This window comes from Labrus mixtus, chromosome 13 (genome assembly GCF_963584025.1).
Source record: "Labrus mixtus chromosome 13, fLabMix1.1, whole genome shotgun sequence".
NCBI classification, from domain to species: domain Eukaryota; kingdom Metazoa; phylum Chordata; class Actinopteri; order Labriformes; family Labridae; genus Labrus; species Labrus mixtus.
The window spans coordinates 21,178,962-21,194,651 of record NC_083624.1 but is presented as its reverse complement, the minus strand read 5'-3'; the positions used below and the strand labels follow the sequence as shown (position 1 = coordinate 21,194,651).

Genomic DNA, 15,690 nt, shown 5'->3' with positions numbered 1-15,690 from the left:
CAACAGAAATCCTCAACCTATCTATAAGCTCTAACGTGCGATCGGGAAAAATAAATGAACTATGACATGAAGCAGAGGCTTACTGATGATCCATGAAAACAACAAACGACTGAACATCAGTAACTAAAGAGATCAAACCAAACCAGCTGTGGAAGCAGAGTTTATAAAGTAACCATATTAACAATGTGAGGTTAGATGACGGAGCAATTGAATTCACTGAATAGTTGTGTTTATTTCTCAGTTTAAAAGAAACAACTAGACAGTCTTATAAGGGGGAAATGGGGAAAGAGATAAGACCTGCTGTACGTTGTGTATTTAGAACATGGTAATACGTTTGAATGTATTGCATTCAGCTTATTTCTTTAAGAGTAGAGAAGTGAAATTGGTTGAGTGAAGAAAGGAGAGAAAGCGAGAGACAGATGCGAGGGTGCAGGAGGTAACTCGTCCACCCCCTCACACTCATCTTCTCCGAGGCCCTTTTCCACAAAGCTCTGACCTTCCTAATGTTTAACACAACAAACAGCCCGCCGCCCACCAGGTCTCCATCCACCATCACTGTATCTGGATAAACTCTCCCTCCTCAACTGTGCTTCTCCGTATGTATGCCACAAACACATCTAGCCTTTAGGTACAAGAGTTAGAGCAATAAATAGAAATGTCAAGTCGCCTTCTTCAGCACGCTACATTGGTGCTGCTCTTCAGTACATGTTACAGTACTGCGGCTCCACAGTTCAGAGATTTGCCAACCTAATGCTCCATTCAGTATCCACAGAATAAAAGATCAAAGAATTCCTTACAAGCACTAGATCTGACAAGAATTCAGAAGCTGCTACGGTTACTGTGCCTCAGGCTACTGATGTGACCCTGTTTGTTCCAGAGATCCGTCACCAATAACACCTTTTTGGATGATTCACTGCTTCACTGAAAGAACACTGTCTTTTGTCTTTGATTTTGACTCACATGATAGAAGCAAGTTGACCCTTTTGTTAAAATGCCAATAGTGATTTTGTGGGTTTGTAGCCATTATACATGTTAGGGAATGTTGACAGGTGGCCTTTTTTTTTCTTCCAAGATAAGAAATATGTGTGGGGATGTGTGAAGACAAACACCATGCTTCTGTCATTTCAAAGGCAAAATGAACGGCTCTTAAAAATACATTATATATTTTTTCCCCACTTCATAAACATCCTGGCGCTGATGATATGATGGAAAATATTTATTTTATTAGTTGACGTATACAATGCCGATCAAAGATGGTTAACTGAACATTGTTTCCCAACATATTATGTAAAACTATCTTGTAATGTTTTAAGACAGGAGCACTTATATCGGCACTTTGCAGGTTCATCTTAAAGTTGGTTTTATTATTATCTCAACTGTATCAATGTGTTTATTGAGAATGTGATATGTTATTAATATTCATGGAGATCATTTGAATTTAATGGGCAGTTTGTGTCATGGCTTGGTGAGGAGGAGAAAAGTGATATTAGAAATATAAAGGAATCAATCTGTGACAAAAAATCTATGATCCCAACAGAGATTTGTGATCCATCTCATCAATATGTCTGACTCATAGACATTAGCATAACTTGGTCCTTATATCAGTCCCTCTAGAAAGGTTACATCTGGCATTCATATCTAATGAGATTGGCTGCCTTAAACTCTCAGTCAAAAATGCAAAACAACAGGTTAAATAAACAACTCTTTTATTTCTGCGTCACACACTCACATGTTAGATACAGATTGTGTCAGTCTGATGACTGAAAGGAAGCATTAAGGGGGGGGGGGGGGGGGGAGTCAATGATTAGATCTCAAAATATAATTTTCCATTAGCGTTCATCTCTAGCAAGCCCAGAGGCTGCCTCATTAAGGAAATGTAATGATTCCATTCATTACCTTTGAAGTGATTTGATCTCTGTAACTGCATACAGCCCACTCATTTTGGTTTACCACCATTCATATGCAAGGCTTCAAGGTGCTACAAACACAGAGACGACTGGTGGATCATTTACAAGTGGACTGGAAGCTGGACTGGAAGAATATTTAGAAAATGTTGCATAAAAAGTGAATGTTTTTTTTCTTAATAATCATGTTTTAAGTTTTAATTTGTACGGGATTATTAGCATTTATTTAACGCCTGAAGTGATTGTAGTCATGGTCATATATAATTATTGTGTACGTTTTTGGTAATCTCTACATTCAGATTCCAAAAAAATGTAGATAAGTGGGCAGAGGTCTGGAGTTTGGTATGGGAAGTCTTCTGGTTTCTATTTGTATAACATTTGTAGTCAGAGTAGCATTAACAATTTTGTGTTAGCAGGCGTTGTTTGTGTCGGAAATAGGGTTGTCACAATATCACAATTTTAAACTTTGATGCAATACAAGTAAAAAAATAAAAAAATAAAAAAAATTCCTTTTTCGATACCAAGAAACAAAAAATTAACTTCTTGGCACCCAATTTTTTTGTTCAAATTCAACCTTTACACAATGCCTGTAATAGAAATTGAAGGTTCATGGTTCATATTTAACAAGAAGTTTGTGGTGGTATCTCGGCGGAGAAGGTGCTCTCTGTATATTTCCTATTTTTATACTATTTTGGACATTTTATGACCCTTATTGTGCTGCGGTGTGAAGCTTCCTGTCAAAGGGACCAGTTGACATCTCTGTCTCTCTCCTCTGCTCTCTGTTTGCAAAAGACACAAACACAATTTGTGCATCCTTACGAGGTGCTTAAAGGACTTTACAAAATGTCTGTATTTGATGAGAACTAAACATGAATGGTTTGTCTGTTTTGCGGCTGTGCTTCATGAGAGCTGCAGGTGTGATGAAGGGCAGCGCAGAAAGACACCGAGGGCTGCTCGGCAGCATTTGAACAGAATCCAGCTTCTGCCTGCATGTTTGTGCAGAGCTGTAGACATGTTTATGTTTTTTTAATGTGTAACAGCTGTTCATCTGAAAATAATCAGACTTCTCTGACATGGCAGCTTTGGGTTTAAAACATGTCTGTAGATCTGCTGCTTTTCAAAAGCACAAACATAAAAATAACAGATGTTAATAGATCAACCAATCAGCATTTGGTTTTCCTGACTTTTTGGGATGCATCAGAAATGATCCATTGATCTATTCAACAAACGAGCATTGTTTTCTCCTCCTGAGGATAGACTGGACAGACTAGCTTGAATTTTTACTTAACACAAATCTACATCAAGTATCAGGACCCTTAAAAGATACGGCAAGAAACTGGGGGTTTTCTGCAGAAAGGACCACACTGACTGGGAGGAGTTTGTCTTTTTTTGTGGCAGAAGAAACCTTTCAGAATAATAATTTTAACTATAGCCTAAATTAAAACGATCTACAAATTGAATATCATAAATGTAAGACTTTATCCTGATACATTTACGACTTGTAAATAAATATAATGTGACATGTAAATTAATGACCTTAATCACAACATTTTAGATATTTTTTTTCAACGTGGCCTTTATACTCCGTCCTAGTTTTCTTTATACCTTCTAAATAACTTAATTTTATGCACAAATATTTTACATCAATATCAGATTTGCATTTTTATGAGACCATATTACACTAAGTTGACAATATGAATAAATACTTAACATTCTGAGATCTGATCAGTTTTTCAGATTAACTTGAGCCCTATCACAATCAGACTCTATACAGTAGAAATATCTCCATGATGAATAAAGCAAGAGACTGACAGCTCTGAGCTCATACCATACCCTATTTTAAGTAGTTGCCATGCCAGCTTCACAGCAGTCAGTGACTATGTTACACACCAGCTCTTGGAACAGCTCGATGAATAATTCACCTCCTTTAAGGGAGATTGGAGACTCCGTCGTCGAAGCATTTTTTGGGAATTTCATTCAAAAGTCAGTTTGATAAAGAGAGACGCAACAGCTGTGACAAACAGATTCTCACTGACTTTGAAGATAACGATTGTCCTCCATGTGCCAGTTTTAATGAAGAGGAGGCAGAAAGCAGGTCAAACCTCCCACCATCCTCTCTGCTGCATCTTGGCCTCGTTTGCAATTCCAATTGAGTGTTGTTGATGATGATATCACTAATCGCTTATGATTAGAAAATTGCCGTGGAGACAGAGAGAGCTGTCACTCCTGGATCTTCTCCCAGATAAACACACGCAGACGCAAAAAGACTTTCAGTATTTCACAGTAATTATTACCGTAGTCCCTGTGTTAAAACTCAGTGTTTTACCCAAAATGAATCTTCACTCATTCTCAGTGCACCCTTCACTTACAGCTCAAGCTCTGAGCGGCAACTTGTTGCACAAATGTAACAAAGATGTAGTTTTCTACATCGGAGAGTTTTACAAAGGGACTTAAGTTTTAGTCAGTTTGTTGGGGAAAAGAAGGGGGATGATTTCCACTGTGTCTCTCTCAAATGAAATTCTAAAATGATCTCAGATACAGACAAGCACACATAAAAACACAAAGTTAAGAATAGAGCTGATCAAGAGTAGCTTTTTGCGGACCCAGCTGAGCACAAAACATCAGTTCATCTCATTGATCATGAAAAAAATTATAGATTGATGAAGCAATTAAAAGGGGACATATTATGAAAAGTCAACTTTCACATTGTTTTTGAACACATGTTTGGGTAACCTGAGTGTCTACTGACGCACAAAATGGGGGGGGGGGCTCATTGCATTTAAAGAGACACACACACCAAAACGGAGCGTTCTGAGAGAGCTGGTTTATACAGGGTCACAAACCTCCTCTGGTGCTTGATTCATGTTATATTTTGACCAAAGATCAGCACAGATGTTTCATTTAGACCACAGGGGACTGTTTGAAAAGGTGGAAAAGGGGGAGAATATGTCCTCTTTAAATTAAAAATTAGTAAAAAATAATTCAGAATAATCTACAAGAAATTAACAACAGTTAATATAGCAGTAAATATTTACCTGTATAAAAGCATCTCAATTATTTTAAATTCGCTTTGGAGCATTATTTAATGTATTTCTTGTAAAGTGCATAAAAAAATATGGCACCAGAAAAAAAAGCACAACACACCTTATTAATTCCTGACTTAAGTTGTTGTTCTTGGTAAGGAACATTTGTGCTTTGAGGCAACAGGCAGGAACTCTTTCCAAAGTCTCCAAGAATGAACAAACTTGCATGCTATAGAAAACCAAGGCTGTCTAATATTTTTGCAAAGCACAACTTTAACAGGATCAGTATTAGCAACAACTTTTTAAGCTCTTTTGCTATAAGTCAACCGCGGAAGGAGGGCAGCAACATTTTTCACCGATTCAAAAAGAACTGAACTTCTGTTTTGCCTTTAATATAACTGCCTTTTATTCTTGGTACCTATCAGTAACATTCTTTTTATTTTCATCATTTGTACCTGAAGGTGATAAAGCACAGTTTTCTTACTGCCATTGTTCATTTTCAAATATAATCCAAACTAATTAGACCTGAAATCAATCAACGGTTCAGTCAGTTAACAAAACAAAAAACAAAATACATTTTTGGTATCGATGCTAAATTCTTCAAATGTTTGCTGGTCTATTCAGACTCCAATTACAATAAACTTTAAGTTTTTTTACTGAAAACGGGACAAAACAATAAACAATTTAAACTTGAATGGTGGGAAATTGGTGTATAGAAAAAAGATTGGTCGACTGGTAATTGTTCTGCCCCACATTGTTTGACTGACAGTTGGAGATACCTAGTGGTGTACAATCGTATTGTATTTGGGTTTACCTTGCTTGCCATAGGCAGTGCATTTTAGTTTCTGTTTCCAATAAGAGCACATACAGCAGTTGCCTTTCACCTTCAACCTTGTTACCCCCCTGGGCACTCCAGCACCCAGAAACGTCCTGTGTCGACCAAAACAAAACAAAACACAAGATACAAGCAGAGGACAGAGTCTCTGCAGACACAGTCACTACCACACGTGTATGGAGGACCAGAAGTGATGATTAGTGGCATTACTTTTGTAAGTGTGGATTTTATTTGTTAGGAAAAAACTACTGACTATCTTAAAGAGTTTAATGAGATGCTGATAGCATTTTCTATTAGCGCCATTGTTAAAATCAGCTTAGATGATAACTAGGTCTGTATGCCTCATGATTAAGGTTGTTTATTTATCGTATACGATGGCTATGTACCAAATTGAGTTATGAGTATGTATATGGAAAGTTATGCGTTCTTTTAGTTTAACAAAAAATAAATAATTCATACTAAAAACCAAAAATCTACAGCGGTAAAAAAGAAAAAACATATACATAAATCGCTAACTCACAATGTGGTAGCCAGACCATAGGTCTTGTTTACATTGACTTTTAAAAGCATGGTTGGTAAGTTTCTCCAAATACACTTAAGATTTTGGTTGAAATTGTCTTTAGGTCCTGACAGACATTAATAACTCATGTGCTCTGAAAAAGGAACAAAGAAAATCCGTCATCTGTAGCAGTTGTAAGCCTGTAAAAACTTCAATCAATATCTGCCATGAGGTGCCAATCTGATGAACCAATCACGCCTCCCTGCTCGTTCTCTACCCCATGCATGCACTAACCCACACTCAAAGCATGAGCTGAGGTCCGCTTCTGGACCAATGGCACTTTCTGCATGTGTGAGGGGGCGTGGCTTTAGAGGGAGCACAGAGGGGAGGGGGGGTGGGTGCAGACAGAGCACTGAGGGAATGCTACTTTCAAAATCATGCTAGTTTTCAAAAATTCCTGTACAGAGTGACGTATAACAAAACAAGGCGGAAGTAGCGGACAAAGCAGCAAAATCCACTACACGATGCTGTAATGAGAATATTTTGCCTTTATATCAATGCAACGTGTAGTTCAATGGAATGACACTATAAACAAAAGAGCAGAGAAGAACATACTGACAAACAGAAAACATAATGCAGCCATTTAATCTGCACAGAGATCGTAGTGGTGGCGTGTATACACTCTACGCACCGTGCAGCAGTCACATATATAAACATCACTACCCTCCTCCCATTGGCTCGAGGTGACTTCTTCGGATAATATCGTTCTCACATAAGTCTTATGTGAGAACTCTTAGAAAGTATGGGCGAAAAGTTTGGCTGTATGCGTTCACACATACAGCTCCTCTGCAAAATGTGAAAGCCCTTTAATACTGTCTGACTTTTCCACTGAAGGACTTGGCAAATAATCAAAGGTACACATGGATTTCATTTCAGCAAACACTGGACAAATCCAAAAATGTTATCATAGCATACTTCATTTTCACTTTAGATTTTTTAAATTGTTGTACCATGAAAGTAAGTGCCATATGAAATACACTTGCATTGGTCGTATGAATCATTTTTCAAAAATGATGAGTGTAGTTCAGTTCCCCAAAGGAAGGGGTGGAACCTAGAGGCCAATTCTGACAGACCAGACCACTGTGACTCTAATTGGTCCATTTCCTCCACAGGACTACACTACACAAGCAACATTTACTAAAACTAAGGACTGCTTGTTACCTTGCATAACTGCGTTCCCTGTGGCTTTCATTTACATATGTATGATGAGCTGCCTACTTTTCCCCGTCATAGACAGAGATGATACAGAAAAAGCGTGACAGTGAACCCCTCAATTAAACCGCACTCCTTTTAGAATAGAGACTGTTCAAATGTAGGTCTGCGTCCTAAACAGATGGATTTGGCTGCAAAAGGAGTTTCATATTCAGACTCACACAAGCTTAGACAGTTTCACACTTTGGCAATTATGAAGCAACCCCCCTTCCATCTGGTGACGGCAGGGTGTGTGTGTGTGTGTGTGTGTGTGTTTGTGTGTGCGGGTGTGTGCCTGTGCGTATTGCTGCTTTCAGCTCGGCATCTTTTTAACGAAGACAATTAAGGAAGAGAGAAAAAAAAAAAAAGAGCTCGAGTCCAGATTCTTCTGTTGTTTGCTCACATATTCCCTCTCTCTCCCTGCATGTGACGCTGTCTGCCCACCCACTCCAACACAGAGAGAGAGAGAGAGAGAGAGAGAGAGAGAGAGAGACATAGAGAGAGCTGAAGCGTAAGGGAGGGAGGAGACAGAGCTCGCGGTACAGAGAGCCAGTCTGTTTTCAGCTCCCAGTTCACTGTTGCTGCTCTGCCAGACAGCATTCAGCCATTCACCATCACACGCTCTATCAACACATTCACTCTCACTTCACGACAGCTGACAACACCTTTTCGTTTTCTCTGCGGCACCACAGACTCCCGAGCCAGATCAACCCCCGAGAAGAGAAAGACGGACTCGAGTTGAACCAGTTACCACGCCAGCTCAGAAGAGGCTGGGTCGAGGCTGGAGAGAGTGACTGGAGCATGGAATGGAACCTCAGAAGGATGGAAAGTGAATTGAGGCACATCAACCCTGACCTGCTGCAGCCCAGCAAGAGCTTCAAGAAACCCTCCTCAGGCACCATCACCTTAAACGTTGGGGGGTTCCTGTACACAGCCCACCGGACCACCCTTGCCAAGCACCAAGGTTCTTTCCTAGAAGAACTGGCCAATGGTAAGAAGCCTGTCCAGCACACTGATTCAATGGGCAACCCGTTCATTGACAGAGATGGTCCAGTTTTTCGCCACGTGCTCAACTACCTAAGAACGGGAGAGCTCCAGCTGCCTGACGACTTCCGGGAGGCAGGGCTCCTGCGCCGAGAGGCTGATTTCTACCGCCTGAGTGAACTCGTGGAAGCTGTGGTTGATTGGGAAAGTCAGAGGGCAGCCCAGCGCGAGGCTGCCTTTTTAGAGGTGACGGATAGCCATGAAAGGTCGCAAGGGCTCAAGGTGTACTGCAGTGACGCCGCTTTCCTAGACAAGATCAAAGGGCGGCTTGTGCAAATCTCCAAAAGCCGCTTGGATGGATTCCCAGAAGAATTTGTGGTGTCGTCCAATGTGATCCAGTTTCGACACTTCATCAAGTCGGAGCCAGGCTCACGTCTCGTGCTGAAGGAGGACAGCACATTCTTGTGCACGCTTGACTGTCTTAAACTAGAGACAGTCATGCTAGCACTTAGATCAGGCTTCAAGCTAGTCACCAGCCTTGACAGCAGCAAAGGTTCTGTGGTGGCAGCGGAGGCCCTGCACTTTGTCAAGTAGAATTAAACGAAACCGATGGGGAAGAGAGAAGAGGAGAGAGAAAAATAAGTTTTCCCTGATTCTGTATCCAAGAGTGGTATTGGCTAGAAGATGTGCTGAGTGTATTGTGTCATTGGGTGAAAGAAGGAAAACAGGTGGGCTGGACTTTCTCAGAGCATAGTATTTATATCTTTACAGCAAAATGTTGGCTTTCAAACACAGGACTGGATAAGATTTTGGTAACACAGAGTTTCTATAGCCATTTGCAAAATCAGCAGAATGGCATTTTGGCATCACCCTATACTGCTACTGCTTTGTAAGCTGGTATCTATGAAATTAATATTGATGCAGAGTAACTATATGAAATATTTGTTGGATCTGATCAGGCATCACACGATCACTCTAATATGGAAGACAAGCCAAGATTGTATCCTTCCATAGAGAAGACAAAAAGGTGAAACTGAGATTCTGAACGTGGAAAGCTTCATTAGTGGATTAGTCTCTGCACAAGATCTGCTTCTGCTGCTTTGTCAACCACTGAACAAAAAAAAAAAAGCCTGCTAAAGCAGCTGTGGTGTGCACTGTTGTGCCATTCAGCTTTTACTACAGTCAGTGCCTGTATGTGTGTGTTTGAGAGTGTGTGTGTGGGTGTGTGTTGCTATATACTTTGTGTGCCGTTATCAGCTGATTTAATTGCTTGTGTAGTTTATAAGCCTCTCTGGAGCCTTAATGGAAACTTGCAGCTCATTAACTTGTTATGAATGAACAAAACGAACTGACAGACAGAAGCATCAAAACTGTATCTCTGTTTGTGTCATCAAGTGCAAAGACTCGTGATTATTGTAAGGGCTTGAATCTAGCATGATGCATGTGCACTTAAAGACTGTGTGTTTGTTAGTGCCGTGAGCCTCTCTGAAGTCAGTGCCACAACAATGCCTATTACTTCAAATGTAAATATATTTTACAAATAAAAGTGACACTGATTGTACTGGTTTAAAGTGTGGTGTGTAAATGCAAAGTGTATGTAAGGTTCATGCCAAAGTCATTGCTTTGTTGAAGAAGCTTGTGAAATACTATGTGTTGACATGTTTACTGTTTAGAAGACAATTAGCTAAATTAAGATCATTTAAGCCTGATCCCTATAAACTTACAACTTATACATAGGTAACTAAAAACTATAAAGTACAGTCTGGATCTACCCCAACTGTCAGATATATTGTTGTTATTTATGAGAAATAAAATGATCAATTAATGATTGTAATTATTAACACAATCTAGCCTCTTACCGATTACATCTTTATTATGATTAAACAATCTTGATATATGGTTTATTTCATCTGTAATTTGTTGGACTGGTACACTGTAATCTGAAAATAGGAGTAACTCTCTACTATAATGATTTTATTCCTCAGAGGCAGTATGCAGAGTGGAGGAAGGGATCTCTCTGGTGGCTTTTATAGAATAAATGATTGTAAATGACATTTCAAAACAGGATAGAACTTTACAAGATGTATTTATGTATTCATGTTGAGTGCATTATTAAATATTTTGGAAGATGGACACACTTTCTCTGTATATCCGTTTATAAAATTTAAATACATTTCATTAACTGGATCAGCCTTAAACATTAACAATACATGGCAGTTGCCAAATAAACGGTAATAAACGGTTTGACACTAGAATGACAGGCTTAATTAGTAGATGTCATTTGAAGGAGGATATGGCCATAATTATACACATTTATTCTAATATATCCAGTCACATAACTCTTATTTTCGCTTATCCAGTCTGGAAATGATCATCCCTACTTCTGATCACATTTTGAGGATTAATTAAATGATCTTCAATTTTCTTTCCTGCACCGACATTAAAGACATTTTATGTAACTTTTACTTTAAAAACGTGTTGTATCGTCTCCCTGCATTGTGTTGAAAACTGTTTCTGCTAGAGCTGCATGTCAGCCCTAAGGCCCCGTTAATCAGCACGAGTGAATTTTAACTTCTTAATAAAAAATGTTTAGAGAAACTCAAAAAGAGATACATAGTCAAAAAAAGAAATTCTGAAAAATGTACCAAAAACTCCTTACAAATATGAGAAGCATCTAACACGATAGCAGCCAGTTGATCCACATAAAAACATTAAGCGTGAACACACTAACTATTGATTTAACAGCTACTACACAACCAGCAGTCTTGCATCACAGCCCCACCGTATCAGATGTTTTCTGTCAGTCTGACACCCTGCAGCTCCTTTAACCATGTGCTTTCCCACCAAACTTCGCTCTGCCCTGAGCCAATGATAACAGAACACGTACAGACATAAGGACTTTCCATAGAGCCGTTGGATGCTGGCATTTCACTTGCATGTCAATGTTGTGACCAGATGACTTTATCAAACTGTAGAAGACTAGAAGAGAACAGTTTTGACATGCAGGTTTAAGGTCCATCTTTAGAAGATGTTGTTGTTGCTTTAGCATTGCCATCCTGCTGTCTGGCTTACATTAGAGTTAAAAGGCCTTTTATTTTCTGACAGTCATTTGAACTGGCATACTACAGTAAGCTTACTACTGCAGTAACTCCACCTGCAGAGGTCTCTGGGGAGTCCCTTCAACCCCTCCCAGTTCCAGTAAAGATATTTGGTATTTTAAAAACTGGGCCAGTCTGTGAGATAAATCCTGCCCTTTTCCCTCAAGTGGGATCTCTTTTTATCTCAATGTATTCCAAACGGATGTGTGTCATCCTCATTGCTTATAATAAATATTTTATGAGGGGATTTACTGAAACAAAAGGACCACAGTTTTAGTCAAAACCAGTCTCCTAATCTAAAATGATAAAGGAATGCTCTTAGCTCATGTCTCATCTAGAACAATCCAGTTCAGACAATAGAAAAAACTGTGGAGAGCAAAGTTTGCTTTGGGTTGTAATTAGGGATGTTCAAAGAAACTAATTTCCTTATTGACAAAAAGGAAATTTAAATTCAGACTAACCTACTAGTCAAAGGGTAATTGTGAAAAAGGGCCGCCTTAGAGCTTAGCCAATGTATGTATGAGGAGTGTGTGTGAACAGCCAGGTCAGGAGAATATATGTGAAAACAGCTTACAACAAGTCTCAAGGCAACACCATTTTCACAAAGCATAATCAAGGTCTTAAAGCTTTTCTAAACGTAACACCTTATCCAGTTAGAAGCAGTATGTTGAAGTATAAAAAACATCATATAGAGAGAGATAGATAGATAACATTTTGGTACATTTGCTGTGTGTACACATTTTGAGAGTTTTCAAGCACTAGCAGTCCCTCTACTGCAGGACGATTAATCGAGTTTCAATTTCATTTTCTATTGTCTGCCCATATTCATTGAAACAAAATAATAATTGAAGAGATTAAACAAGTACTGTGCCACATGCCGTGTTGCGCTACTTTTGTTTTTTGTTTATTCCTTTACAGTACTGGTTCCCAACAAGGGGTCCGGGCCCTTTAGGGGGGGGCTCCAAAGATGTCAGGGGGACGCAAAGCTTTATCGGCCCAGATAGAGGCAAAGATGACAGAAATACTCATAATTGATTACATTACTGATATTTGTTAAATCATTTTGTGTGCATTATTTGTGTTTTAGGACAAAATTAAATGCATTTTATGGTTACATTATTCTTTAATAAACAAAGAATAAAACATGAAAGTACAGGATGCTCTAATGTGTACGTCTGGGCCTGAGCTGAATTTACAGCACACAAATAATAAACATCACTGAGCTGTAATTAAATGTAAAAATAATAAAGTGCAAGTGTTCCTCTTTGTTTGACTGTGCTTTTTTTAAAAACCCTCTGAGATCGAAGGTATTTTTCGCCATGGATGTCGGATGAAGTGCTAAATAATTGTTACACCGTAACTACAAAATAAAAAGCACCAATACTTTAGAATTGTGTTTTTCTAGCTCTTTGTTCTTTCTTTTTCTAGCGAACTCAAATAAAATGTGTAAAAAATGACTAACTTCATATCCATGGTTTGCTCGGTGCATACTGAGCGCACCAAACTAACCAAGTGCTCAAAGGACAATGTTCACATTATTTAGATCTGTTTGTAAAAAGGGCACAGATCAATTGATACTAGAATAAGCTGAATCGGTCAAATCTATTCAAATCATTTCTATCTTTTGTATATCAGCATCTGTGCTGAGGGCAGGCTGTGACGTCTGTTTCAGGCTACACTGGCTTCTCATTGGCCCTAACATGTGCGGCTGTGGCTTTAGTTACTTCTGATGGTCTCACTACATATCAACCTCTACCATCAGTGTGTGAATGTGTAGGTGTGACCTGCGGTGTAAAAGCACTTTGAGTAGTCAGAAGACTAGAAAAGAACTAAACCTGCTCAAGTCTATTTACCATTTACATTTCAGTTTATCAAAGATACAGCCTCTGAATGGCGGTGAGTAGACGATGTTATTCTTCTTTTCTCTAGTCATTGACTCAAACAGTTTAATAAGTGAGGCCGTCCGGTCCATGTAAACATGATATATACGTACATGGCTCCGTCGACTGCACAGCTGGCGAGACTCGTGCTTCTCACTCAGCGTAGACAGTCATGACTCAGAGAGACATGTGTGAGGATAAACTTGATTTCTGCTACATTTATGTGTAAAATGTTGCACATTCTGCCTTTAAAACGTGCCTTAGTTTATGACTATAAAATAATTAATATCAGGATTTCCTGAATCATTACTGCTTTTTGGAAAAATTATATTGAAGTGCATTGATGAATAAATATTTCTACTCAGCCTTATTGGGTTAGGAGGTGTTTGTCTAATTTTTTAAGCCCATTGGATGTCTCATCATGACTCAATCACCCACAACAACCTATGATCTTCAGATCCTCACAAAGACCCCCGATGATACACTATACCTGTGTTTGTAAACCCCATCAAGACAAGATACACTAAGCACATTCTTACTTTGTACTATGCGCTGATATTTCAGTGACAACATCAAACCTGAGGCCTTTTTTTAATTACTGAAAGCTCCATGCATTTTTTATGACTTTGACTTTTTACTGATTTGTTGCAGGGTCAAAGTGGTCCCTGCCTCATCAAAAGGCAGCTCGGGAGGATGAGGGATTGCAAAAGGGGAAAGCAGTGAAAGAAGGTTTTGATTTCAGCAGAAAAAAAAAAGCTCAAAACCATCTTCAACTGTCTCCATGCCACTCTTTTTCACCTGTTGCCAGGCAAACGCAACTCCTACATCATAGGCTCACAAGCTGCTCTCTGTCTCTCCAGCCAACGCGCACATACACACACACACACACACACACCTTGTGCGGCAAGGTTTGCTCAGCCAGAAAATGACTAACATGTCACAGATTTTTATCTTTCAGCAGCAGAATAGGAGGTGAAGCAGGGGAGTGGGGGAGGAGCGCAAGAGGATGGGTGATGAAGAGAAGGAGGTGCGAAGGTCAGACTCTTTCCACCTCCTCTCTCAGTTCAGACAAAAGAGGCAGACGCAACCATCGTTCAGTTACAAAAAAAAACCACGAGCAACAGATGAAGAGGGGCAGGAGGCTCAGTGACTGGATACCGTGAAATCCTGAATAAAAGGCGCACAGGTATACACTAAGAGTCTCAAAGAAAGTAAAATCTTCAATGTCTGCATGACGATCTCCATTGTGTTCAGAGAAGTCCACAATGTTTAATTAACAGGATACCACTGTTGTCTTTGAATGCTTGATAATGATCTAACCAAACACTTTGACAGCTTTGGCTTGAGGCTCCCTGTAGCTGATGGTTTGAGGGTGTTTTCACATCTAGAGCTCGTTTGCTTTGTTTCGATTCAGATTTTTTTTTTTTTTAAGATACATTGCTGCCCTCCTGAAATTATTTTCAAGAGGACTGCTCCTGAGGAAAGACATGATATTAAAAACAAAAACAGAAGTTGCCGACAAAGCAACAGAGTTCACCATACAATGCTATTATGAGAATATTGGCTATTAAATCAATGCTATGCATAGTTCAACGATATCAACAAAAGACCGGAGAAAACCATACTAGCGAATAGAAAACATAATGCAGCGTTTTTAACCGCGTGCACAAAGACCGTAGTGGTCTCGTGCATTCAATCTCTGCACAGTGCAGCAGTCACAGGATATAAATGTCACCAACCCCTCCCACTGGCTCGAGGTGAATTCTCCAGATAATATCCTGCTGTGTTCTCACATCAGCCCACTCAGACCTGCTGCGGGACAAATACTCAGGGGGCTGGCGGGAGAAACTCTGCGTAAAATCAGAGTGGTAAATTTGTCTGTTTGCATTTACGCATATAATTCCACTCTGAAGTAAACAAGTTCTGGAACCAGGCAACTGGTAATCAGCACAACTGAATCTGTAATCGAAAGTTCCTATAACTGCATTATTCCCACTACTACTACTACTACTACTACTACTGCTGCTGCTGCTGCTTATAATGCTACTGGAGTGTGATGAGTCAGACAACCTGTTTCTGGTGATTGCGTTCTAATTGCAAACTAACTGCTCCAGGGTTCTACTGGAAGTATGCCGAGACCACCTCTTCAAGGCAATCTCAACGCGCTTGTTTTGTTCTGCAGAGTGTGCTTGCTGTGTTCACAGATGTCTAAACGA

At 39.5% G+C, this 15,690-nt stretch overlaps 2 protein-coding genes across 2 annotated transcripts in view; one reads left to right on the top strand and one right to left on the bottom strand.

Annotated features, from left to right (window-relative positions):
• Positions 1–15,690, bottom strand: part of LOC132987231 (general transcription factor IIF subunit 2-like) — a 40,415-nt gene that overhangs the window by 10,266 nt on the left and 14,459 nt on the right. The window lies entirely within an intron of this gene.
• On the top strand, positions 8,021–10,629 carry kctd4 (potassium channel tetramerization domain containing 4). The gene has a single exon (XM_061054139.1). It carries the CDS (start codon positions 8,314–8,316, stop codon positions 9,088–9,090), a length of 777 nt encoding a protein of 258 aa, XP_060910122.1. The 5' UTR covers positions 8,021–8,313; the 3' UTR covers positions 9,091–10,629.